This window comes from Crinia signifera, chromosome 1 (assembly GCF_055691185.1).
Source record: "Crinia signifera chromosome 1, ASM5569118v1, whole genome shotgun sequence".
NCBI classification, from domain to species: domain Eukaryota; kingdom Metazoa; phylum Chordata; class Amphibia; order Anura; family Myobatrachidae; genus Crinia; species Crinia signifera.
Window position 1 is genome coordinate 233,033,934 of NC_139217.1, and position 27,619 is coordinate 233,061,552.

A 27,619-nucleotide genomic window follows, 5' to 3' on the forward strand; every position below is an offset into this window, starting at 1 on the left:
GTAATAAAAGCCAATATCTTAATTAATGCAGAAGTCAGACACAGACTTCTCCAACCCAGAAGAGTAATCACAAGCACACAACAATAGAGTTAGACAAAAGTTATGCAATAATAATATTGTGCAATCAGGAAGCAAAGAAACAAAACAACAAACATACAAAGTAGAGCAAATGCTGATGCACTGGGAAGTGAACAAATGACCCAATGTTTTAGAGCACTCAGAATGCTTTTTATCAGTGAAATGTTAAAAAATGGAACAAACAATAATTACCATATATGTTTTTCTGTCAACTAATGTGTGCAGGCAGGGGCGTAACTAGTACTGTGAGGGCCCATTGCAAAACTTTGAAAGGGTCCCCCTTCACTACCAGAAAGGAGAGAATAGGACAAGAGGGGAGTACAGGATGACAGGAACAGAGTAGATGTGGAAAGGAGGTAGAGGAGGAGGCTAGAGGAGAGGTGGGTAAAGGATGAGAAGGGGGTAGAGGAGGAGAGAGTTTGTGGAGGAGGACAGTGCGGTGACAGAGGAGGAGAGGGAGGGGTAGATGAGGAGAGAGGTAAGGGAGGTAGAGGACGTGAGGGGTGGCAGAGAAGGAGTTGGGCAGGGGTAGAGGAGGAGAGAGGGAGGCTAGAGGACCTGAGGGGTGGCAGGGGTTGAGGAGGTGAGGGGATAGAGGAGGAGAGAGGGACGGTAGAAGATGTGAGGGGCGGCAGGGGAGATGAGCAGCAGAGGTAGAGAAGGAGAGGGAGTAGAGGATGAGACGTGTGGGGCAGGAAGATGAGGAGGAGAGGGAGAGCAGGGGCTTAAAATTGTTTGAATCCCCCTCCTCACCAGTGCAATCAGTGCTTGTACCGCCAGAAGTGCTGCAGTGTGGTCTCCTTCTGCTCACCAGGCGCCGATACTCCTGGCTGTACTTAATGTAGTATTTTTATATGTAGTTCAGCAAGCCCAAATTACATGTTATACTTTATCATGTATCTGTTAGGTCAGACTGTCAGAGGTTCCCAAACTCCACCATTACAGCCCAGTGAAGTAACCTGTGCTCAAGCATGGATATCCTTAACACCTGGACTGTAACAAACATGTTTTATAAACTCTGTATTAGGTGACAGACAGTGTGCACAGCATTGTGCAGAGTCCCTTTAAAAAAAATAACACAGCGTAAGTAAAGTACAGTACAGTACACCTTTGTTACCTGCTGTACATAACAAAAAAATCAGACTTGCCTTCTTTTAAAAACTAGTTTCAGGAAGATTGCAGGTAATAGAATATGCTGCACAATTAAGGGTCTGTTCTTTACAATGGTGTGTAACTTCACCTACAGATTTAACGCCTCTCAGCCAGCCGAGGGAATCACCAGATTCCCTGCTGCCCAGCCCTGCCTCCTTCCGCCAGCTGTGTGCGGTGTGACCTCATAACATCAAGCCGCACACAGCCGAATTGCCGGGGGCAGAGCCGGGCAGCGGCTGATAGAGTGCTCAGTGACCCTGCCCAGCCTCGGGAAATGCAGTGGGGATGGGGGGGGGGGGGTTTAGGGAGCGTTCCCCCAAAAAAACTTGCCCAGTGGGGAGCGCTCCATAAAAAAAAAAAAACACCATTGAAGGGGTAATAGAACTTCCATTTCAGTAAACTGACCTCATTGATGGCTATAATACAGATGGAGCCCCTCTCATTCTTGCAGGAGCTGGCGATAGAATCGCCAGCCCCTGGCAGCTGCCGCCAGGCCCCGCCAGCCGTCAGAAGAGAGCATGCATGCACCAGACGATCATGCACCCTGTTCCGATGGAGCTCCCCGCCACCATGTGCCACCTCCCCGGTCCCCATCGCCAATCCCAACTGCCTCCCTGAAACCAACCCCCAACCCTGCCCATCGCCCTGAAGTGGACTTCCAACTAACAGGGACACGCGTCCCAGTCTAATGGAGTCCCTCTTTGCCAGCGCTTGCCAGCGGTGATGTTCTTCCGAGCGCCGGCAATGAAAGAGGGGCTCCATCTGTACCTTGGTCCTCACAGCTGGCACTGAGCTATATATGCAGTACATTATTTGATATTCTAGGGGATATATAGACAATAATCACCTCCATGAAATAATATTCATTACTCCATACACACTGTATTTTCGCAGTCTCTGGTATATCTAGCTTATATCTATTGATTGCTATTACTCTAGATTGTAAGCTCCTTAGAGCAGGGCCCTCCTCCCTTCTGTTCTCACAGCACTCTTCTTGTATTTCAACTACAGCTCTCTTACTCATCTACCATCTATACCTGCATCTATTCTCATTCACTTCCTTATATCTCAGCTGTATTGTGTACTAAGAATTGTGCTTTAATTGTGTTATGTATAGTTCTGTGTACCCTGTACTGTTCTTTTGTGTTCTATATGTACGGTACTGGCTGGTGCAATCACCATGTGGTGCCACTGAATGGCTGCCTGGGTGCTGCACAGCTCAGTAATTATATGTTCCCCATATCCATGTCCCTCATTAGAGTACATCTAGTATGTATATATATATATATATATATATATCAGTACGGTTACTGGCTACCTAGCTGGCTGGTGCAATCACCATGTGGCACCGCTGATTGGCTGCCTGGGTGCTGCACAGCTCAGTAATTATATGTTTCCCATGTCTGTGTCCCTCATTAAAGTACATATATATATGAAAGAGAATGGTGGTAATAGCGCTACGATCAATCCCCTCTACTTAGGGTTATAAGAGTTAGTTTTGTCCTATTATAGGTAGTACATGTTGACTTTAACACGTATGCACAGTTCCTCCTTCCTTCAGAGTGGCAGCTCCTCTCCTGGTTGGTTCCTGTTCAAGTTAACCGTTCGGTAGAGATCTGAAAAAAGATGATTTTCTTGTGACTACTCTTTCCCCTTTGCTTGCTCCCTTCCTATCCAGGTTTCTAGTTTTTTCCACAGCTTCTGTTAAAACATTCTCCGGATATTCTCTCTCCATGAATCTTGTTCTATATAATTCTATCTGCTCCTCACAATTCTAGAGAATTGTGAGAGTGGAGTATTTGTCTTCCACTGTCTCTTGTGATTACTTCTGAAGTGAACATATGAGTTGGCGTCTACTGCTTTCACAAAATTTCTTGTGACTACTCTTTCCCCTTCGCTTGCAAGTATTAGGTCCAGATATTCCACCTCCTTATCACTCATTTTGTACGTAAAGGTCAGGTTGTACTCATTCTCCCCCAGGTCCTTCATGAATCTGTCAAACTCTTCCATGGTTCCATCCCGTATAATCAGTATAATATCTATATACCGCTTATATAGTGCTATCTGATTCGCAAACAAGTTGTTGATAGATGTTCTTCTTCTCCCAGCTCCCCATATGTAGGTTTGCGAAGCTGGGTGCGAAAACTGTCCCCATGGCTGTCCCACATACTTGCACGTAAAACAGCTCCAAAAACTTAAAGTAGTTGTGTTTTAAAATAAATTTTATTAGGGTACAGATAAATTCTCTATGCGAATTCTGTATGGAAAATGTGGGGTTAATAGAAGCCAGCACGATACCTAGGACGACTAGTGAGAGTGGTCACCTAGGCAACCAGGGCACAAACAAGACTGAGACTCTGGAGATAGCCGGGAGATCAGTGAATCCCGGAGTACGCCGATACCGGAAGTTGCGTGCGTGTCACACGCACTTCCGGAAATTACGTTTTGCGGCTCACATAACCGGAAGTGCCATTTGCGTTCCACTAGACCGGAACCGGAAGTGGGAAGCCGCGATGGCACGATTCCCACTCCAGTAATTGTTTAATCAGTGAGGGTATAAATACAGGATAGAGGGCCTGTGGAGAGTCACATTCCGGAGGAAGTCCTGCCTAGGGGCCACGGACGAAACGCGTTGAGGGGACTCTGTGCTATACCATGGTGATATATGACGGACTGACCAGATAAGCGATTTTTTTTTTAACATATTGTACGGACCACTTTTGTAATTTATTTGCTGTAAGAATAAATGTTTTAACAATATTACACTAGTATATTCCTGTATTTCCCTTTATGTGCTAGTGAATCTTTTGAAAAATACTTTGGATGACCTAAAAAGGAAGCAAGCATTTCCTGAAAGTCGCTGTCTATATACAATCAAGCTCTTATTATAGTGGTTGGAGACCACTATTAAGGGTACACCTGAATTTGTTGGGGTGCTTGTTTCACGGACGGTGAAGGGTCTCACTGTAGCGTATAAACGTATTGCACTAGGAGGTGCCCATCTCATCTTTTTTCATATATATACATGTATATATACATCAGTACTGTTACTGGCTACCTAGCTGGCTGTGCAATCACCATGTGGTGCCGCTGAATGGCTGCCTGGGTGCTGCACAGCTCAGTAATTATATGTTCTTCATGTCTGTGTCCCTCATTAGAGTATTAGAGTACATCTAGTGTGTATATATATATATATATATATATATATATATATATATATATATCTGTACTGTTACTGGCTACCTAGCTGGCTGTGCAATGACCATGTGGCGCCGCTGAATGGCTGCCTGGGTACTGCACAGCTCGGTTAATATGTTCCCCATGTTTGTGTCCCTTATTAGAATGCATCTTGTGCATATCTGTATGTGTGATGTATAACTGTACTGCAATTGTTGCCTGTTCCTTGTACTGATAACCCTTTGTATTGCAGTATGTGCATTGTTATTTTTAATGTCTGTGAAGCGCCTTGAGTCTTGTTGGAGAAAGTGCGGTATATAAATAAAACTTGCTTACAAGGGGTGGATTTGGATCTAAAAGTGGCCTTGAAAAAATTTGTAGAAGTGGCCTCACCAAATCAAATGTAGATATAGTCAGGATTAATGCATCACTACACCTGTGTGGAAGCTGTTAGTTTCAATACACTTGGCAATTTAGTAGCCCCCAGGCCTTTAAGCTGCTGTGACAAACCACAAACCTCCACATTTCAAATAAACTCCATCTCCCCACTGAGACTGAACACAGACTAACCGTATTACCAAAATCCCCAAATATTTCAAATTACCACCCCTCCATAACAGGAGTCCAGCAATATAAAATATATAGGTGTGAGTGGAACAAGATCTGCGCAAAAGGAGGCAGCTGGGATGTGCACTCTATAGGCAGAGCCGGCCCTAGGCATAGGCAAACTAGGCAACTGCCTAGGGCATTTGGAATGCCTAGGGGCACCAGCAGCTTCTGCTGATTAAAATGATATGCAGCATGCCTATATTCTATGTGTGTGTGAGGCTGTATCTGCATGAATTAGTGTATTCATGGAAATCACTGTAACATAGCATTCTGTATGCAGGTACAGCCACAGTCGCACACAGAATATAGGAATGCCACATATCATTTTAATCATCGGAAGCTCCTTGTGTGTCCTGGTTACATAACAATGCAAATAAGATGAGTTTTCAGCAAAAAAAGGCACCCAACATTAGCAGAACTGGCCTGGAGCTGCATGGCCTATTGAGGCAAGATGTATGAGGAAACATCTGTATCCAAGTAGAGGCAGAGGTCACAGTGTTAACGGCTGTGCGAGTGCTGTCTGCAGGTGGGTTGGTTGTGCATATGTGTAAGGGGCATTATGTGTGTCATGTATAAATGCATTAATAATGTGCGACGTGTAACAGGCATTATGTGTGTCATGTGTATAAGGGCATTAATAATGTGCAACATATGTGTAAGGGGCATTAATAATGTGCGACATGTGTAAGGGGCATTATGTGTGTCATGTATAAATGCATTAATAATGTGCGACATATGTGTAAGGGGCATTATGTGTGTCATGTGTATAAGGGCATTAATAATGTGCGACATATGTGTTATGGGCATCATGTTTGTCATGTGTATAAGGGCATTAATAATGTCCTACATATGTGTATGTGGCATTATGTGTGTCAGGTGTATAAGGGCATTAATAATGTGCAACATATGTGTTAAAGGCATTATGTGTGTCATTATGTGTATGAAGGGCATTAATATAGGTTGGCATAATGTGTAAGGGGCATTATGTTTATAAGGACATTAATAAGGGATTCAGTACTGAATCCCGGCGGTCGGGATCCCAGCGTTCAGAATCCCGATGCCGGAATCCCGACAGCTGAAATGCAGACAAGGGGGGGACGTGGATCGCCCCCCCTTGCGGGCTCGCTGCGCTCGCCACGCAGCGGGCCCGGTGCCTCGCTACGCTCGGCACACTAATTTATTCTCCCTCCAGGGGTGTCGTGGACACCCACGGAGGGAGAATGTGTCGGCATTTCGGCGGTCGGGATTCTGAACGCCGGGATCCCGACCGCCGGGATTGTAACTGCATCCCTTAATAAGGTGTGTCATGTGTAAGGGCCAATACTGTGTTGTATTATCAGATGAGCCGAGAGAAAGGGGAAGGGGGTACAAACTACCCAGGCCGAAGTCTAATGGAAGGGCCCAGTGGGGACTCCGGGACGGGACCCCTCCCCTTAAGTGACAGCAGCAGATGCAGCTCTTCTCCTCTGCCCAGCACACACTGCTTTGTGCTGGGTTGCAGTGTGGCCATGAAGTTGCTTAAAATACAATATTTTCTCATGATTTTTTTCTAAGGGTATAATGTGAATAATGTGAGGAGTAATGTATATTAGGTAAAGTGGTACTACTGTGTGATGTAACGTGAACAAAGGACACCATCGCATGGTATAATGTGAATAAAGTTGCACTAATGTGTGGCAGTAACCCTTCCCAGCAAGAACACACCCCTGTTTGGGCTGCGCACCGAATGTGTGCACTGTTTATATTTAAAATATTGTGGGTAGGAGCACCAAAATGATGACTGCTGGGAAAGGAGAGCAGGGTCAGAGGCAGAACTAGTGGCGGTTCTAGGGGGCACCAGCCAAAATCTTGCCTAGGGCGTAATTTAGGCTAGGGCCGGCTCTGTCTATAGGGGCGTTTCTTCCTCACCCAAAAACAACATATACATAAAAGCAGGTAGAGTACCCTTCACCAGCGCTTCAAAAGACACAAATAAAAATGAAATACTTCCCCTTTTTAGTTTCTAGAATATTTCAAAAGGGGGGAATGAGGTGGAATTCCTCCTTAGTAGTGGAATGTTGTTTTATCCATATGTGGAAGAAAAAATATGGTCATAGCGTAATACAGTTATTTTAATGACATATGTGTCAACTATATGTGTCATTAAAATAACTGTATTACGCTATGTCCATATTTTTTCTTCCACATATGGATAAAACAACATTCCACTACTAAGGAGGAATTCCACCTCATTCCCCCCTTTTGAAATATTCTAGAAACTAAAAAGGGGAAGTATTTCATTTTTATTTGTGTCTTTTGAAGCGCTGGTGAAGGAGTCCAGCAATGGTTACTCTCCCAGACAGCACCTACTCCTGTCCCTTTAACATATGTCACAATGAATAAACAGTAGATGGGCACTCGTCTTATTAGATGGGTATTTGCAACGTCAGGTATTCTGTGAACCAGCAAAGTTTGTTTGTATGGGCGACAGGAGGGGGATGGGGCCACTACTCTGGACAGGGCCACATCTTTTTTAAATAAAAAGTAAACGGCTAACAGGTGGCCTCAGTGATGCACCCACCTACCGGGACTCTTTCCTGTCAGATCTATGGCCAATCCGCCTCTGGTTATTATACACATACAGGCCCTTATTCAGATCTGACCGCAGTACAAATTTGTTCTCAAAATGGGCAAAACCATGTGCACTGCAGGTGGGGCAGAAGTAACATGTGCAGAGAGAGTTAGATTTGTGTGAGTTATTTTGTTTCTGTGCAGGGTAAATACTGGCTGCATTATTTTTACACTGCAATTTATATTTCAGTTTCAACACACCCCACCCAAATTTAACTCTCTCTGCACATGTTACATGCAGATCCTCACCTGCAGTGCACATGGTTTTGCCCATTTTGAGAACAAATTTGTACTGCGATCAGATCTGAATAAGAACCACAGTACAATGACAAATCTATACAGATACACTGTATATTGAAATTATATATTCTGAATGCCTTGAAAAGGCCATCGTCTGTCAGCTGTCTAAATTGTGTTGCTAGAACAACCTGTAATATTTCCTACTGTGTGATCTATCATTGATTAAAATAATATATTTGTGTATCACTCAGACCTGTGTCTACTAATTATAGTAACTATGGAAATTAGAGTTATGAGTGGATGAGCAATTTGGAGACCACCAATGCTCATCCCATAAAAGATCACTACAACATTTAATATCACTCAATTAGGGAATTACTAGATTCATTGGTTAATAACAATGCATAGTAGCATTCATCCTCTATTATTATTATAGAGGGAATTGCTGAATGCCAATAAAGTTATAAATACTTACAACATTGTATAGCAAAGTATTTGTTAAATTTAGCAAATTAATATTACTAGATATTAGATAGAAGCTATTAATTAATGACAGAGCACTGATAAGTTTCTAAGAGGATTGATTATAAACGATCTGTTTTATAAAATATAATATATACTACATGTCTAATAAGCATATTATCCCATACATATTGATAAATAACATATCTAAACAGTAAGAAAACACAGCAACCAGATGTATTGTGTTAGAATTTTAATACACTTTTTTCACTGTATTTTAACCCCTTCCCGACATTTGACGTACATTTACGTCATGGCCGGGATGTACTTCCCGACACATGGCATAAATGTACGTCATGACTTTAAACTGTCACTGCGTCTAGAGACGCAGTGACAGAGGGACGATGTCTGCTGTCCCTGACAGCAGACATGTCCCTGCATGCCCAGGGGGGGCTGCGATGCCGCCCCCCCCGTCGGCGATCGCTGTGATTGGCTGTTCAGTGTGAACAGCCATTCACAGCGTTTTCCTGTGTTACCAGCGAATCAGACGCTCGGTAACACAGGTGTCAATCACCGCCGGGCGTCAGGGGGCATGAGGGGGTCATCGGTGACGATGACACCTCACCCCACCCTCACCCCACCTGCCCCCAAGGCTGTGATTGGTCCGTCGGACCGACAGCCAATCACAGCCAAGGCGCGACATTTAAACTAACGGTGACTGCGCTGCAGACGCCATTCCGTTCTGGAATAGCGTGCAGAGCGGTCACCGTGCCTATCTGCCGTGATACTGACCTGATCCTTGCTAATACTTACCTGATCCTTGCAAATACCTTACCTGATCACCTGATCACTGCTTGTAGCGTGCTGGACGCTTCCTGGATCTGACTTCTTGGGACTTCCTGCTGCTGCTGCAGTGTGATAGAGAGATAGAGAGAGATAGAGAGAGATAGAGAGAGAGATAGAGAGAGATAGAGAGATAGTGACAGAGAGAGCTATATTTTGTGTCTGCTACCCCCCCTTTTTGGGGGTGCAGGTTTTTTTTATATATAAATAACTGTCAGTGCTGCTGCTGCAGTGTCATAGAGTGATAGATAGTGATAGATAGTGATAGATAGAGAGATAGAGAGATTTGTGTCTGCTACCCCCCCTTTTTGGGGGTGCAGGTTTTTTTTATATATATATAACTGTCAGTGCTGCTGCTGCAGTGTCATAGAGTGATAGATAGTGATAGATAGTGAGAGATAGAGAGAGATAGTGACAGAGAGTGATAGAGAGTGTATATTTTGTGTCTGCTACCCCCCCTTTTTGGGGGTGCAGGTTTTTTTTTATACATATAACTGTCAGTGCTGCTGCTGCAGTGTCCTAGAGTGATAGATAGTGATAGATAGTGATAGATAGTGATAGATAGTGAGAGATAGAGAGAGATAGTGACAGAGAGTGATAGAGAGTGTATATTTTGTGTCTGCTACCCCCCCTTTTGTGCTGATCAGTATATCTGTGCTGATCAGCAACTTTTTGGGGGCGCAGGGTTTTTTTTTTTTATATATATACCTGTCAGTTGCTGCCAGTTGCACTGTCAGTTGCACCAAAGGTTGTGCACCTGCTGCCCCTCACTGGTAATCAGTGTCGCATCACTGATCACCTTTTTTTTTTTTGAGAGTGCTGTGGGGTCTTTTTTAAATTTTTTTTTTACACACACTGTGATTTTGTGGGTGTCCTGTGGCCACTGTGCGCTGATCAGTGACGTACATCACTGATCAGCTTTTTCGGCACAGGGTTGATCTATTTTTTTTTTTTTGATCAAATTCCTGTTGCCTTTGAGCGCTGTTCAGTGACGGACGTTACTGACCAACATCTGTGCTCAATTTTTGGCGCAGGACCGTTTTTTTTTTTTTTTAACCCCTTCAATTTTTTATTTTTTTTATTGGGATCAAATTCCTGTATAAAGTATTTTTTTTTTTTCTGCACTACATACACACTACACACTACATACCCCCCGGGTTGAAATAAAGTTTGTACCCCCCCCCCTACACTATACACGTGTTGAAACATTTCACTACCAGTAACACAAAAATAAAAATGGCATCCCAAATGTCATCCCAAATGTCATCCCAAATGTCATCCCAGTCATCCAGAAGAATGTATTCAGTGGAGGAGGCATATGCCATGCTTGCCTCTGACTCTGACACAGCCAGTGATGCAAGCGGGGAATTTGAAGGATTCGTCTTAAGCTCCTCTTCCTCCTCTGGTGATGAGGGACCCCCTCAAAGACGCCCCCGTAGAGCAGCTGAGACCCCCCCCCAATAATTGATCTCGTATGGACCCCACCACCAGACAATTTTGAGCCCCAGGTTCCTGAGTTTTTGGCCATGCCAGGAATCCAATTTGATTCCACAGGTCTCAGAGAAATTGACTTTTTCAAATTATTTTTCTCTGATGATTTTATAAATTTAATGGTGGACCAAACTAATTTATATGCCCAGCAGTTTATTGCTCAAAACCCCACGTCATCATTTGCTAGGTGGACCCCTGTAGATGCAGTAGAGATGATGACGTTTTGGGGTCTGGTGTTTCATATGGGCATAGTAAAAAAGCCAGAAATTAGGCAATATTGGAGTACAGATGTTCTGTACAGCACCCCATTTTACCGTATGGCCATGCCCCGGGCTCGATTTGAGACGATCCTTAAATTTTTGCATTACAACGATAATGCACAGTGCCCACCCAGAGATGATCCCACCTTTGACCGGCTATTCAAAGTCAGGCCGGTCATTGATCATTTCAGTGCCAAATTTGAAGAGATGTACATCCCTGAAAAATTTATTTGTATTGACGAGTCCCTTATACATTTTAAAGGAAGGGTTAAATTCCGCCAGTACCTTCCCAGTAAGAGGGCAAGGTATGGCATAAAAATGTATAAGCTGTGTGAAAGCACCTCAGGGTACACTCACAGGTTTAGGGTATATGAAGGGAAGGATTCAAGAATTGAACCGCCAGAATGCCCCCCCTCCCTCGTAGGTGTTAGTGGAAAAATTGTCTGGGATTTAGTGCACCCCTTCCTGGATAAAGGTTATCACCTCTATGTGGATAACTTTTACACTAGCATCCCCCTGTTTAAGGCCCTTGGTTCAAGAGGTACAGCAGCTTGCGGTACTGTGCGCAAGAACCAAAGAGGCCTCCCAAAAACGCACATTGCCCAAGTAATGAGAAGGGGTGAAAGCAGGGGAATATGCACCGAAAATATGTTGTTGGTCAAATATAAGGACAAGAGGGATGTCCTTATACTGACAACAATTCACGGAGACAGTACCACCTCCGTCCCTGTACGAGGTACCAGTACCCACACCTCCAAACCTAATTGTATCCTGGATTACAATAAGTACATGGGCGGAGTGGATCTTTCAGATCAGGTACTGAAGCCGTACAGTGCCCTGCGGAAAACAAAAATCTGGTACAAGAAGCTGGCCGTGTATATCATCCAGATGGCACTGTATAACGCTTACGTGCTATTCCGTTCTACCGGCCAGAGGGGGACATTTATGCACTTTCAAGAGGAAGTCATAAAGGGCCTAATATTTGGGAACCAGCAGGCAGAGGGCCCCAGTACTTCTAGTACTGGCCCCCGTATTGTACCAGGGCAGCATTTTTCTGATGAAATCCCCTCCACTGGAAAAAAGGGCAGGACACAAAAAAGGTGCAAAGTTTGCTATAAAAAGGGAATAAGAAAGCAAACTATTTTCCAGTGTGACACTTGCCCCGACAAACCCGGCCTATGTATAAAGGAGTGTTTTAAAATATACCACACATCTATGGATTATTAGGTTCATAATTTCACCGTGCTTCGGGGGTCTTGCTAATGCCACATAGCACCCACCATTCATTCCACCAGAATCTGAGCCGCAAAATCCAAAAATCACTCCTTCCCTTCTGAGTCCTGCCATGTACCCAACTGGTATTTTTCGGTCACATGTGAGGCATTGCCGTACTCGGGAGAAATTGGGGCACAGATTTTGGGGTGCTTTTTCTCCTTCATACCTTCTGAAAATGAAAAATTTTGAGCCAGAACTGCATTTTTGTGTAAAAAAATGTAATTTTTCATTTTCACTGCCCAGTTGTATCAAAATTGGTGAAACCCCTGGGGGTTTGAAATGTACACTATACCCCTAGATGAATTCCCTGAGGGGTGTATTTTGCAAAATGGGGTCACTTGTGGGGGGGTTCCACTGTATTGGTGCTTTGGGGGTCTTGCTAATGCGACATAGCACCCACCAACATTCCACCAGAATTTGTGCTGCAAAATCCAAATATCACTCCTTCCCTTCTGAGTCCTGCCACTTTTTGGTCACACATGAGGCATTGCCGTACTCGGGAGAAATTGGGGCACAGATTTTGGGGTGCTTTTTCTCCTTCATACCTTCTGAAAATGAAAAATTTTGAGCCAGAACTGCATTTTTGTGTAAAAAAATGTAATTTTTCATTTTCACTGCCCAGTTGTATCAAAATTGGTGAAACCCCTGGGGGTTTGAAATGTACACTATACCCCTAGATGAATTCCCTGAGGGGTGTAGTTTGCAAAATGGGGTCACTTGTGGGGGGGTTCCACTGTATTGGTGCTTTGGGGGTCTTGCTAATGCGACATAGCACCCACCAACATTCCACCACCAAAAATCACTCCTTCCCTTCTGAGTCCTGCCATGCACCCAACTGGTATTTTTTGGTCACATATGAGGCATTGCCATACTCGGGAGAAATTGGGGCACAGATTTTGGGGTGCTTTTTCTCCTTCATACCTTCTGAAAATAAAAAATTTTGTGCCAGAACTGCATTTTTGTGTAAAAAAATTTAATTTTTCATTTTCACTGCCCAGTTGTATCAAAATTGGTGAAACCCCTGGGGGTTTGAAATGTACACTATACCCCTAGATGAATTCCCTGAGGGTTGTAGTTTGCAAAATGGGGTCACTTGTGGGGGGTTCCACTGTATTGGTGCTTGGGGGGTCTTGCTAATGCAACATAGCACCCACCAACATTCCACCAGAATCTGAGCTGCAAAATCCAAAAATCACTCCTTCCTTTCTGAGTCCTGCCATGCACCCAAATGGTATTTTTTGGTCACATGTGAGGCATTGCCGTACTCGGGAGAAATTGGGGCACAGATTTTGGGGTGCTTTGTCTCCTTCATTCCTTGTGAAAATGAAAAATTTTGAGCCAGAACTGCATTTTTGTGTAAAAAATGTAATTTTGCATTTGCACAGCCCAGTTGTATCAAAATTGGTGAAACCCCTGGGGGTTTGAAATGTACACTATACCCCTAGATGAATTCCCTGAGGGGTGTAGTTTGCAAAATGGGGTCACTTGTGGGGGGGTTCCACTGTATTGGTGCTTGGGGGGTCTTGCTAATGCGACATAGCACCCACCAAAATTCCACCAGAATCTGAGCTGCAAAATCCAAAAATCACTCCTTCCCTTCTGAGTCCTGCCATGCACCCAAATGGTATTTTTTGGTCACATGTGAGGCATTGCCGTACTCTGGAGAAATTGGGGCACAGATTTTGGGGTGCTTTTTCTCCTTCATACCTTCTGAAAATGAAAAATTTTGAGCCAGAACTGCATTTTTGTGTAAAAAAATGTAATTTTTCATTTTCACTGCCCAGTTGTATCAAAATTGGTGAAACCCCTGGGGGTTTGAAATGTACACTATACCCCTAGATGAATTCCCTGAGGGGTGTAGTTTGCAAAATGGGGTCACTTGTGGGGGGGTTCCACTGTATTGGTGCTTGGGGGGTCTTGCTAATGCAACATAGCACCCACCAACATTCCACCAGAATCTGAGCTGCAAAATCCAAAAATCACTCCTTCCTTTCTGAGTCCTGCCATGCACCCAAATGGTATTTTTTGGTCACATGTGAGGCATTGCCGTACTCGGGAGAAATTGGGGCACAGATTTTGGGGTGCTTTTTCTCCTTCATACCTTCTGAAAATGAAAAATTTTGAGCCAGAACTGCATTTTTGTGTAAAAAAATGTAATTTTTCATTTTCACTGCCCAGTTGTATCAAAATTGGTGAAACCCCTGGGGGTTTGAAATGTACACTATACCCCTAGATGAATTCCCTGAGGGGTGTAGTTTGCAAAATGGGGTCATTTGTGGGGGGGTTCCACTGTATTGGTGCTTTGGGGGTCTTGCTAATGCGACATAGCACCCACCAACATTCCACCACCAAAAATCACTCCTTCCCTTCTGAGTCCTGCCATGCACCCAACTGGTATTTTTTGGTCACATATGAGGCATTGCCATACTCGGGAGAAATTGGGGCACAGATTTTGGGGTGCCTTTTCTCCTTCATACCTTATGAAAATGAAAAATTTTGAGCCAGAACTGCATTTTTGTGTAAAAAAATGTAATTTTTCATTTTCAGTGCCCAGTTGTATCAAAATTGGTGAAACCCCTGGGGGTTTGAAATGTACACTATACCCCTAGATGAATTCCCTGAGGGGTGTAGTTTGCAAAATGGGGTCACTTGTGGGGGGGTTCCACTGTATTGGTGCTTGGGGGGTCTTGCTAATGCAACATAGCACCCACCAACATTCCACCAGAATCTGAGCTGCAAAATCCAAAAATCACTCCTTCCTTTCTGAGTCCTGCCATGCACCCAAATGGTATTTTTTGGTCACACGTGAGGCATTGCCGTACTCGGGAGAAATTAGGGCACAGATTTTGGGGTGCTTTTTCTCCTTCATACCTTCTGAAAATGAAAAATTTTGAGCCAGAACTGCATTTTTGTGTAAAAAAATGTAATTTTTCATTTTCACTGCCCAGTTGTATCAAAATTGGTGAAACCCCTGGGGGTTTGAAATGTACACTATACCCCTAGATGAATTCCCTGAGGGGTGTAGTTTGCAAAATGGGGTCATTTGTGGGGGGGTTCCACTGTATTGGTGCTTTCGGGGTCTTGCTAATGCGACATAGCACCCACCAACATTCCACCACCAAAAATCACTCCTTCCCTTCTGAGTCCTGCCATGCACCCAACTGGTATTTTTTGGTCACATATGAGGCATTGCCATACTCGGGAGAAATTGGGGCACAGATTTTGGGGTGCTTTTTCTCCTTCATACCTTATGAAAATGAAAAATTTTGAGCCAGAACTGCATTTTTGTGTAAAAAAATGTAATTTTTCATTTTCAGTGCCCAGTTGTATCAAAATTGGTGAAACCCCTGGGGGTTTGAAATGTACACTATACCCCTAGATGAATTCCCTGAGGGGTGTAGTTTGCAAAATGGGGTCACTTGTGGGGGGGTTCCACTGTATTGGTGCTTGGGGGGTCTTGCTAATGCAACATAGCACCCACCAACATTCCACCAGAATCTGAGCTGCAAAATCCAAAAATCACTCCTTCCTTTCTGAGTCCTGCCATGCACCCAAATGGTATTTTTTGGTCACACGTGAGGCATTGCCGTACTCGGGAGAAATTGGGGCACAGATTTTTGGGTGCTTTTTCTCCTTCATACCTTCTGAAAATGAAAAATTTTGAGCCAGAACTGCATTTTTGTGTAAAAAATTTAATTTTTCATTTTCACTGCCCAGTTGTACCACAATTGGTGAAACCCCTGGGGGTTTTAAATGTACACTATACCCCTAGATGAATTCCCTGAGGGGTGTAGTTTGCAAAATGGGGTCACTTGTGGGGGGGTTCCTAAATTTTAGCATCTTATGGTGCCTAGAAACCTACATGGTGCCTAAAAAATAATCTCATAAAAAGGAGGCTCCAAAATCAAGTAGGTGCTCCTTCTATTATGAAGCCTGTGGTTTGGTCAACGTGCACACTAGGGCCACATATAGGATATTTATGAAAACAAAAGAATTGGGGGAATCAATTTTTAGTCACATTTCTCTAGTAAAATGTACTGTGTTCCTTAGAAAAATGTATTAATATTGCAAATCTGCAAAAAAAATGAAATTTTGAAATTTCACCTACACTTTGTTTTAATTCCTGTGAAACACCTAAAGGGTTAACAAACTTCCAAAATGCTGTTTTGAATACTGTGAGGGGTGCAGTTTTTGAAATGGTATCATTTATGGGGGTGTCTCACATACAAGTCCCTCAAAGTCACATCAGAACTGAACTGGTCCCTAAAAAAATCAGTGTTTGAAATTTTCTTGAAAATTTGAGAATTTGCTATTCATATTGTAAGCCTCCTAGTGTCCAAAAAAATTAAAAGGAAGTTGAAATAATGATGGAAACATAAAGTAGACATATGGTCTATGTTAGTTATTAACTATTTTGAGTGGTATGATTATTTGTCTCACAAGCAGAAAATTTAACATTTTGCAAATTGCTAAATTTTCCATTTTTTTACGACATTTTGGTATTTTTCACAAAAAAACACAGACTGTATCGACCCAAATTTACCACTAATTTGAAGTACAATGTGTCACGAAAAAACAATCTCAAAATCACTGGGATAAGTAAAAGTAAAAAAAAGTTATCCCCACTTAAGTGATACATGTCAGATTTGAAAAAAAGGGCTCTGTCAGGAACGCAAAAACTGGCTCTGTCAGGAAGGGGTTAATACTTTTTTTTTTATATTTTTGTGACATACATGTATTCAGAATTTTTATATCAATAAAGATTTGACTTTTTTTTTATAAATGTAATTTGGTTCAAGTGCATCCACAAAATTGATTTTTTTTCTTGTTTGTGTTATGTACTGTATGTTAAAAAGCAGTGTGGATTATCTCTAGCAAGAATAATACCCCTTTCAGACAGAAAAGTCTGAAAATCCCGGCAAATACACAGCATTTCAAATGCCGTGTATTTGCCGGAAGCAGCCTGACCCCCCTTCACACAGAAGAACTAAATTACCGGGTTGAAAATTTCTACCTGGTAATTTGCTGAATAACACGGGTATTTCTTCTGTGTGAAAGGGTCAACACGGGTCATAAATCCCGTGTCCTCGACCCTGGTCAATTCCCGGGTCGGAGACACGGGATTTACGACACGGGTGTGCCCTTTCACACAGAAAAAGGACCCGTGTATTTAATGAAATTCCCGGGTGGAACTGCTTCACCCGGGTATTTCATTTTCTGTGTGAAAGGGGTATAACTAAGCTATCTATTCTATGGGGGAAATTTACTAAGATGGGTGTTCTATTTCAGATGGGATGTTACAGAAAAGATTGTTAAACAAGATTTGCACAAACACACCCCTTCTGCTGCCTGTCATAACAACCAGGTCTTCCCCTTTAGAACCCGTATATTAATATACAACAAAAAACAAATGTGTGTTACAGTGGCGCTCAAGAAGTTAATCACAAAGGGTTACATACAAAATCCTCTTAACAATGTTATACCCCTTTTACACCGCCGAAAAATCTGGGTCAGCGGCGGGTCAGACCCGGATCACCGGCGGTGTAAATGGGGTCAACCCGTGTCCATTTACACGGGTCCTCTACCCAGGTCCTGACCTGGGTAGAACACGGTTAGGACCCGTGTAGAGGCCGGTGTAAATGGTCCCGCTGCGGGTTGGGACATACAAGCAGAACGGGCAGTCAGGGGGGCTGCATCCGAGTAGCCGCTGCCCAATCAGGGGGTAGGGGGAGGTACTTGCAGTGACAGTTGGAAGTGAAGGCGGGAGGCTGCGTGGTCCATGGTGGAGGCTGGCGGCAGAGCAGGGAGACAGCGCCGAGCAGCCACTGAACACAGCCAGCCAGCTCCAGCCGTACGCTGTGAGTAGGGAGTGGGGCACAGGTAGTTTGCTCCCATCCGCTCGGGAGAGCTGCCCACCCCGCAGTGCTGACAGCCTGACACGCAGCTGAGCCTTAGCGGCGTTTCAGCGTAGGGAGTGGGGGACCTGAAAGAGTCGACCACGCTGCAAAAAGCAGCTGCAAGTTCTTCATGCTCTGTGCTGTGCACTTTCCCCACTGGCCAGGCAGCGTGTCACTGTAACCTGCATACATAGTGTTCCCACTAAACTATGGGGGAAAACTATTGACACCCCCAGATTTTCAGCAGCCCCCCCCCCCTTCCTCTCAGTGTTATCCCTGCAGAATTCACTGTTTTATTGCTTGACTTATAGTGGACATTAACCACGTCTTTCTTCAGTATATTACAATTGGTGTATCGGCTTGAAGATGCTCAGCACCCTGGGGGAAGGGGGGGGGGGATAAAATGTACCCTTTGGGGGCCCATTGCCACCCTATTGTAATGGGCATGTAATCTCTTTGGCAACAAGCATGGAATCCTTGGCATCCATAGGGAAAAGCAGGCTGACCCAGGTTCAGTGTAAACAGCGCAGACCTGGGTCGGACCCAGGTCGAAGTGCTGTGTAAATGGTGTATACAGCAGGGTTAGACCCTGGAAACTCCAGCGTTCAAAGACCAGGGTCCGACCAGGGTTTTTGGTGTAAAAGGGGTATTATTGAGTGACTTCAAGCCAGGCTCCTTATCTTTATTCTTAAAGAAAAGATCCCCACATGGTGCAATAACGTTTAAAGACAATGACAATATTTATTGTTCTCACATTCCACTCACATAAAACATAAATGTAAAAGCTTATCACCACCATTAGTGGAATACTCCTGAAAGCTCTATTAGGTGTACTCAGCACGCAGTCCCAAGATGGAATTCGGGTAAGTGAAGGAGAGGGTATCGGCTCCACAATCCTATAGTTCTCAGCATGCGTTCACCTCAGGTCCCCAGGGGGATTTAAAATGTGTCAAAAGCCTGATGCATTTCGGACTCTTGTCCTTCTTCAGAGGCTTGGTGACATCAGATGGGATGTGGCTATGGACAACCATCAGATACTATTATCTTCTAGAAGGTGTTAAATAGCTAAGAAGTAGATTCCCGATTTCCCCTGAGCACCCCGGGAGAGCTCACTAAGATTTGGCACTTGGGGCCTTATTCTGGTCTGTGCGGCCGGAGCCAAATATGCGGCCAGGACCGTGCGTCCTAAACCCCGCCTTCCGTACGGATCGCTCACTCCGTCCGAATGCGGTAAGCCGCTGACCGCACGGAGCACGAGTGGATTTCTCATGTATACACCTCCTCCATCTCTGGGAACCTCCCCCATCATTCGATGGTCGCATACCATCGAATGCAGGACCGAGCGGTCAGGCAGCTCCCGCGAGCTCAGACCACTCGGGCATTTCTCCGTGCAAAAGCAGGGATCTGGGCGGGCAGCTGACATCCGGCAATGTCATATGTCCACCCCCACACATGCGTCACGGCCGCATTACCATACGTACGCCCAGCGTTTTCATGGGAACGCCCATGAAACGCGGGGTGTATGCATATGTTAATGAGGCCAAACAGCCCTTCACACCCTTCTCCTCCCCCTGTTCGTAGTGTAAACAATTCATGCGGAATTTGGACGTATGTCCCTTTCGCACATGCGCAGATATGCCTCTGCACATGCGCAGACACAAAACATCGGCGGAACGAACGCACGCGGACATATCCGCACCAACCAGAATAAGGGCCTTGATGTGACATTTTTTTAGATGTGATAAATCGCATTTGATTTATCACATGTAAGCCTGGATAGCTGCAGGTGGGGGGCAGCAGACTTGAAAAATCCTATTCAAAAGACTGGGTGGCTGCTGATTGGCTAAGAGAGCTCTGTCAGCCAATCAGCGGTCTATTTTTTTTATTTTTTTCAAAATATGTTTTATTGAACCTCTCATAATACAGTTAGTACATATAATGGAAGATAAAACGTGAAATTATACAATGAGGATCAATCCACAATTTAATCAGCGGCCTTCTATTCAGACTCATGATGTGCCACTGATGGCTGCACATAAGATTTGTCAGCCCATCTGACCTCTGACTCTGATCCGAAGCACATGGGACCACCCATCGAATACAATAGGATGTCATATACTGCTTTGGGACGATTTCTTGGTCAACCTGCTGGAATCACGTGAAATCGAACCCAAATCACTAAGTATAAGGGAGCCTTCAGTGTAATGCCCCATACAGACAGGGCGACAGAGCTTCCATGCTGAGTAAAGTAGTGTAGAACAGATTACTCAGCACACATGTGATGCACCAGCGATGTAATGTAATGTAGCGTAGCACGTGCCACTCTAGCTATAATGTAATGTAATGTAGCGACACCCCGGCACACAAACGGGGCTTCTAAAGTAGACACCCCGGCACACCGCTATCAAATGTCCCCAATGTAGACGCTAAAATTTTAGACGCTTTAGCGTCTAAATTCACACTCCCTGCACTTTGCGCGCACAGTCTGTGTTTAGTACCGCGCGGACAGCGTAAAGTAGTCAGTCAGAGTGGTACGCAGGTAGCGTAGTCAGTCAGTCAGTAGTAGAGAACCGGACTCTTTTCAGTCTGCCGCAGACAGTGGAGGAGGCAGTGGCATTCCTGCAGGCACACCAATTCCTGCCACACACCCAGACCTGCCCCAATGGGCACCCCATGAGGCTGAGTGTGAGGGAGCGGATGTGGTGCTGTCATATCCACAGCTGCCGCAAGAAATTAAGCGTCAGGTCAGCGCAGGGGTTCAGGGGGTCTCATCTGAGCTTCGTCACCCTGATCCGCTTCATGTACTGCTGGGCGGAAGAGCTGACCAGCATCAAATTCTGCGACCGCCAGCTGAACATCTCCCAGAAGACAGCAGTCTTGTATAATAATCTGATGAGGAAGGCCAGCACAGTGGACCTGCTAGTGCAGCCTCAGCAGCGCATTGGAGGGCCAGGTACCATTGTGGAGGTAGATGAAAGCCTCTACGTTAAGAGGAAAAGTAATGTTGGATGCATGCTGCCCCAGCAGTGGGTGTTCGGGGGCATCTCCAGGGAGACAGGCCAGTGTTTCATCACTGCAGTGGAGCGGCGGGATGCGAGCACCCTAATGGCTGCCATTGAGGCCCACGTGGAACCGGTACCACCATATTTAGCGACTGCTGGAGGGCGTATAACATGCAGCAGTTGGAGCAGGCCGGGTACCAGCACGCAAAGGTCAACCACAAGTACCACTTTGTGGATCCTGACACTGGGGTCCACACCCAGAACATTGAACGCTTGTGGGGCAGTTGCAAGTGGCGCAATAAGCGCCAAAGGGGGACCGCGCGCCATCACCTGGACTTGTATCTCCAGGAGTTTATCTGGAGGCAGAGTTTAGGCGCACAGGACCCCTTCAAGCAAATCCTGTATGCGCTGACCCTGCTCCCCCAACTTAACAAAGATGATGATGACGCAGAGCCGACAGCATCCACATCAGCAGCTGATTCCTCTGCAAGTGGGGGCGGTGATGATGCAGCAGCAGCTTCCTGTTCTGAATCATGACTTTTTACCTAAATTTTACTGTTCTTTACGTTGATTATGAGTTGTTCTGGAATGATTTTTACCTCAGTATTCTTCGTTATATTTTACTAAAAAACAGTTAATAGTTAATAAAAATGTCGTCATTACTGTCTCAGGTGTATGAGTTTGCAGGTGTGAATGTGTTTCTGAAACAGCACCACTATCCACCACAACATCCAACCCGAAGCGTGGCGAGCGGCGGCGCTACACGTCCTATGACCTTTTCATATCCCACTATCCACGTCAGCATGGAGTTGAATTTATAAAGTGTGGCGAGCGCAGCGAGCCACCGAACCCGAAGCGTGGCGAGCGGACGTGGATTACCTGTGAAGTAATCCGCATCCCCTCGCGGGGCTTGCTGCCCTCGCCACGCTTCGGGCTCGGTGGCTCGATGCGCTCGCCACACTATATAAAATCAACTCCACGCCGACGTGGATAGTGGGGGTATGAAAAGGTTGTAGGACAAGTACTGCCACCGCTCGCCATGCTTCGGGTTGGCATGGATAGTGGAATTTACAAGGTCGACAGCTGTTATGTCGACTAGTGTCATTGTGAACAGGTTTAATGGTGTACCCCTAGACCCAACTAAATGTAGATGCTTTAGCGTCTAAATTTAGTTGTCCCCCTTCTTAGCAGTTTGCAGGGAGTCTGGATTCAGACGCTTTAGCGTCTAAATTTAGATGCCCCCTTCTTAGCGGCTTACAGGGAGTCTGCATTCAGACACTTTAGCGTCTAAATTTTAGCATCTACATGTGGGACAACCCCTTTGATAGCGGTGTGCCGGGGTGTCTAGTTTGGAAGCCCCGTACGTTAGCGGTGTGCCGGGGTGTCCAGTTTACATGCTCCCATTGTCAGCGGTGCGCAGGACTGCCTATTTCACTGTGGAACTACAAGTACCACAGTGACCTGTCAGCGCTGGGCGTAGCTTACATATGGAAAGCAGCCACGCGCTGCGCTGAGAACAGCTAGAGCGGCACGCGCACAGTTAAACACAGAGTCTGGCAAGCTGCCAAATTTCAAACACAGACTGCGCCGTGAAACTACACAAGTACCTAAGTTTGTATAAATTCTAGAAATGTCTGTAATGAACAATAAACTGATTAGAATAAGCTCCAACATCATTTTACATCAATATTCAAACCTAAATATTTATAAACTTTCATTGGTGTCCACATAGACCCCCCAACACCTTTCTTGCAGCCTATGTTTACCAGATTAATAGTGACAGAGACGTCCCCTGGCAAATATTTGTATAGGTTAGGTATTTTACTTCACATATGCAAGGTGAAATGCCCGGCACGCACAGTAATAGCATAGTCATGTTTGAGAAGGGCCCCAAACTGGTATCTTGACTAAGGCCTCATGAAGTCTAAATCCACCTCTGGCACTGTGATATACAGATGGGGGCACTCTCATTGTGGGGGCAGGTTAATTTCTAGAGCAGGGGTGGCCAACCCGCGGCTCGCAACCTGCATGCGGCTATCCCCCTTGTAAGGTGCGGCTCCTGCTGCCTGCCGCCCGTCCCCATTCCCGTCCCCCACCTGCCGGTTCCCCAAATCCATATTTCTTCTGAGGGGAGGAGAGCGGGCATCGCGTATCTCTTCTACCTTTTACTGTGCATCCTTGTGACTGGGTCGTCCGCCAATTAGAGCTCGCGGGCCGTCAGCCAATCAGGAGCCGGCCCGCGAGCTTTGATTAGTGGATGGCCCAGTCACAGGGAAGTGAGGGGGGAAGGAGAAGCGCGGTGTCCTGTGCTCTCCTCCCCTCCGTGACATGACAGGTCTGCAGGGGGACGACAGACTGTCCTCTCCCCACCCGGCAGCAGCAGCAATAATAGTGAGTGCTGCTGCTGGGAATTTTGCACTGTGGGGGCATAGCACTTTGTGGCACTGTGGGGGCATACCAGCTTTTTGGCACTGTGGGGGTATACCAGCTTTCTGGCACCGTGGGGGCATACCCGGCAATGTGGGGGGCATATTGCGTGGGGGGCATATTGGGGGCATATGTATATATGGCATTGCACTATTTGAGGCATATTTGTATCACACCCACCCAAGGGGTCAAAATAGACCATGCCCCTTTTTTGGCGCATGCGCCTTCAGCGCACGCATGATGCCAGCTCTTTAGCTTGACTACCGATATTTTTCGGCTCTTTACCTCTGACCGGTTGGCCACCCCTGTTCTAGAGGATGGTGATCTGGCAGCCGGGGATGGGACATGGATGCACGAGCGTCGCACACCCTCGCTCATCCATTGGCGAGAATGGGGCACACGAGCGTCTCGTGAGCGCGTGTCCCATTCTGGCGGATGGCGCAGGTCGGCGGATGGCAGACTGCATGATGGGAGCCACTCTGATGAGAGCTGTTCCATTTGTACTATCTGGCGTATGCTGCCTGGGTTCTGAATGTCTGTTTTGCCAATTAAGTACACTATGAATAAGTAATAAATTGAGCTGCACAGGCTTCTCACCACTGCAGCTAACAGCAGATTGTTACCACTGATCTACATCCAAAAACTGGCTCATGGTTCCTAAACTGGGTAATCTGTCTTCTGAGAACAGGCTCTCCATCTCTACAGCAACCTACCCGAGTCATCCAAAGTTGCCATGAGTCTAAAATCTATCACAATTTCTGTTTTTGGGCTCTATAAATATGGTTTGAAGTGTGAAGCCTAGAGCATTACGAAAGGACACCATCTGCTTTTTTTCCCCAACTTTTCACACACATATGATTGACAATTGGATTAATATAGCACAATCTATGCATTTAGAATGCACGCAGATAGCCAAGAATGAGTTGATGCCTATAGACAGGGATATTTGCTGTCATTTATTTATAAAGTGCCAGCATATTCCATTGCTCTTTACAACTGACAACAAAACATGAATAAGGCAAGACAGTAATAGTCGATTTGATAAAACATTAGTTAAGTAATATGTTATGATGATGATTCTGATACTACATTTAACATCCTGTAAACACTTGATACAGAATTTCTGTATCAGCAAAGATCTATAATAAAGTTGTTGCTTGGTACATATATATCAGCATTTTCATGAAACCATTAGGGGGAAATTTACTAAGATGGGCGTTTTAATGAAGATGGGATGTTGCCCATAGCAACCTATCAGATTTTACGTATTAATTTAGCAACTTGGATGCTATGGGAAACATCCTATCTTCAATGGATGGATCTCCCATCTTAGTAAATGTACCCATTATAATGAGAACTGACAGTTCTCTGAAATACTTCTTTTATGTGCAATATAGAAATATTATCAGTCTCCATAGTAAAGCAATCCACTACTGCAGAACTCATTGTTAAATATAATTATTATTAGGAGAATGGAACTTTTTAAACAACGTAGCTGACGGGATGCGGTCATTTGGTCTACAGCATTATGGTCGACAATCATTAGGTCGACACCATTAGGTCGACATGGGAAAGGTTGACGTGGGTCTAGGTCGACGTGGGAAAAGGTTGACATGGTTCTAGGTCGAAAGGTCATTAGTTCGACAGGTCGTTAGTTCGACAGGTCATTAGTTCGACATTGTCTATGTCGACATGGGGTTTTTTCACTGTTTTTTGAGCCGACATGTAGCGAGGCACTGTGCCCTAAGCATGGCGAGCGCAGCGAGTGGATGCGGTGCACTTTAAACTCTGTCCATGTTGACTGTGTTAGATTCATGTAAAAACAAACAGTGGAAAACCCCATGTCGACCTTTTGACTGTCGACCTAGACAATGTCGAACTAATGACCTGCCGAAATAACAACCTGTCGAACTAATGACCATTTACCATGTTGACCTAGCTCCATGTTGACATTTTCCCATGTCGACCTAATGGTGTCCACCTAATGACTGTCGACCATAATGCTGTAGACCAAATGATCCCAACCCGTAGCTGACAATGAGAGTTTTACATACTTCCCAGTACTTCAGCTAGCTAAATAGGGACACTTAGGTTCAGTAAACTTGCATTCCAACTCCATACTTATGTATTCACCTTGGCAGCATTCTCAGAGTCGCAGGTTAATGTAAATCACAATGGTTAAGGATAATTTGGTCGATAAGTTGGTCGACAGTCAGTAGGTTCGACATCACTAGGTTGACATGCTGAAAGGTCGACATGGGTTTAGGTCGACATGGGGTTAGGTCGACAGGTCATTAGGTCAACACAATCATTAGGTCGACATGGGCAAGGTCGACAGTCAAAAGGTCGACATGGGGTTTTTCATTGGGTTTTTACGCGAATGTTGACGCAGGTTTTAAGTGCAACACATGCACTCGCCATGCTTCGGGCACGGTGTCTCGCTTCGATCAGCACACTATTTTTTTCTCCCACCACGTCCTAGTGGATGGTAGGGCATGAAATACCGCCTGTCAGCACATCTAGGCTCAAAAAACAGTGAAAAACCCCATGTCGACCTTTTGACTGTTGACCTTGCCCATGACGAACTAAGGCTTGTGTCGACCTAATGATCTGTTCACATAAACCCATGTCAACCAAAGCATATGTCAACCTAAACCCAAACCCATGTCGACCTTTCAGCATGTCCACCTAGTGGTGTTGACCCAATGACTGTCGACAAACTTATGGTCGACCAAATGACCGTTTTGCATCACAATTATGGTGCATAGAATAACACAGAATAAAAAGATGTATTTGTAATAGTGTAGGAGGAGAGGTAATAGGGCACATATAATAGGGAACATATTAATAGAAAATGAAGAGCCACACAAGATTTTTTCTCCTTAATGTATACTGTACATGTAAAATAGAAACCATCTACTGCCTACTGTAAATCTGGGAATATATAAATAAAACAATGCAATCAATACCGTAATACTGTACAGTACAGTAATAGATTTTCTCTTCCATGCAAAAATAATTGATACTATGCAGCAAAAGGTAGGCAAACTGTGACACTTTTTGTGGAACTACAGTACATGTTCTACAAGTTATTTTTCCTGGCAGGGAATGCTGGAACTTCTAGTTCTACTACTGCTGATGAGCCTTAGCATGCTTGCTTCTGTTATACAGCTTTTCACAGTGAGCAATTTCCATGATTGTCCATAAGTAATCCTCAGCAAGTAATCCTCAAACACTTAATAATGAGGAGCATTATGACTGCTCTATACAACCGTGTAACATTCTGATCCACTTACCATGTCACAGAAGCTGCAGGGTTACTCCAATATGTGCTGAAAGGTTCGTTGCAAATGAGGAACAAGCAATCTTCCATACAAGACACTGGAATTTTGTAATGTCTTAATCTGTGGGCTGGTTCTAAAACAAGGGGAAGCTGTCACGCTGTTTCAACATAATGTGTAATTTCAGGAAGTGAGTGGTTAATATCAAAATATCTGAATGTTCAGTCTATGCTTTGGTGACTTGATTTCAAATGAGGACAGTGATGGCTTAAACCTGTTAAAGCAGTGGTCAGGGAACTCGGTCCTCATTACCCCACACAGTGCATGTTTTGCTGGTAACCCAGCAGGTGCACAGGTGTACTAATTACTCACAGACACATTTTATAAGGTCCGCAGGTGGAGTTAATTATTTCACTTGCGATTCTGTGAAGAGACCTGCAAAACATGCACTGCGTGGGGTAATGAGGACCGAGTTCCCTGACCACTGTGTTAAAGTGACATTGTAAATCAATAGTGCTGTAGATCTATCTATCGAAAGATAGATAGATAGATAGATAGATAGATAGATATTGTGACAAGGATCTTAAACATGGGGGGTCAGGTGAAGACTTTGTTGTTTATTCTCATCAGCAGGTTACAGCATAGCTGGTTAAATCTATATAGAGTTTATATTACAGGCAGTAGCATGCAGGCACTCTCAGCATAGCAGACTCTTGATGGGCTCCAATGGTGCCTAGTTTAACCCAAACAGCCCAGCCTATCACTTGGGTAGCTATTCCACCATCAAGAGAAAGGTGACTCTTCCCTGGAAACCC

The 27,619-nt window shown here is 44.8% G+C and overlaps 1 protein-coding gene across 1 annotated transcript in view; it reads right to left on the bottom strand.

Moving 5' to 3' along the window:
* The window catches only part of LOC146071233 (uncharacterized), a 116,506-nt gene extending 89,373 nt beyond the window's left edge, over positions 1 to 27,133 (bottom strand). Inside the window, exon 1 of the mRNA XM_083179431.1 lies at positions 26,820 to 27,133. Coding sequence (XP_083035557.1) covers positions 26,820 to 26,822 — 3 coding nt within the window. The 5' untranslated portion in view covers positions 26,823 to 27,133. The remainder of the gene's footprint in view (positions 1 to 26,819) is intronic.
* Between the last annotated feature and the right edge of the window lie 486 nt (positions 27,134 to 27,619).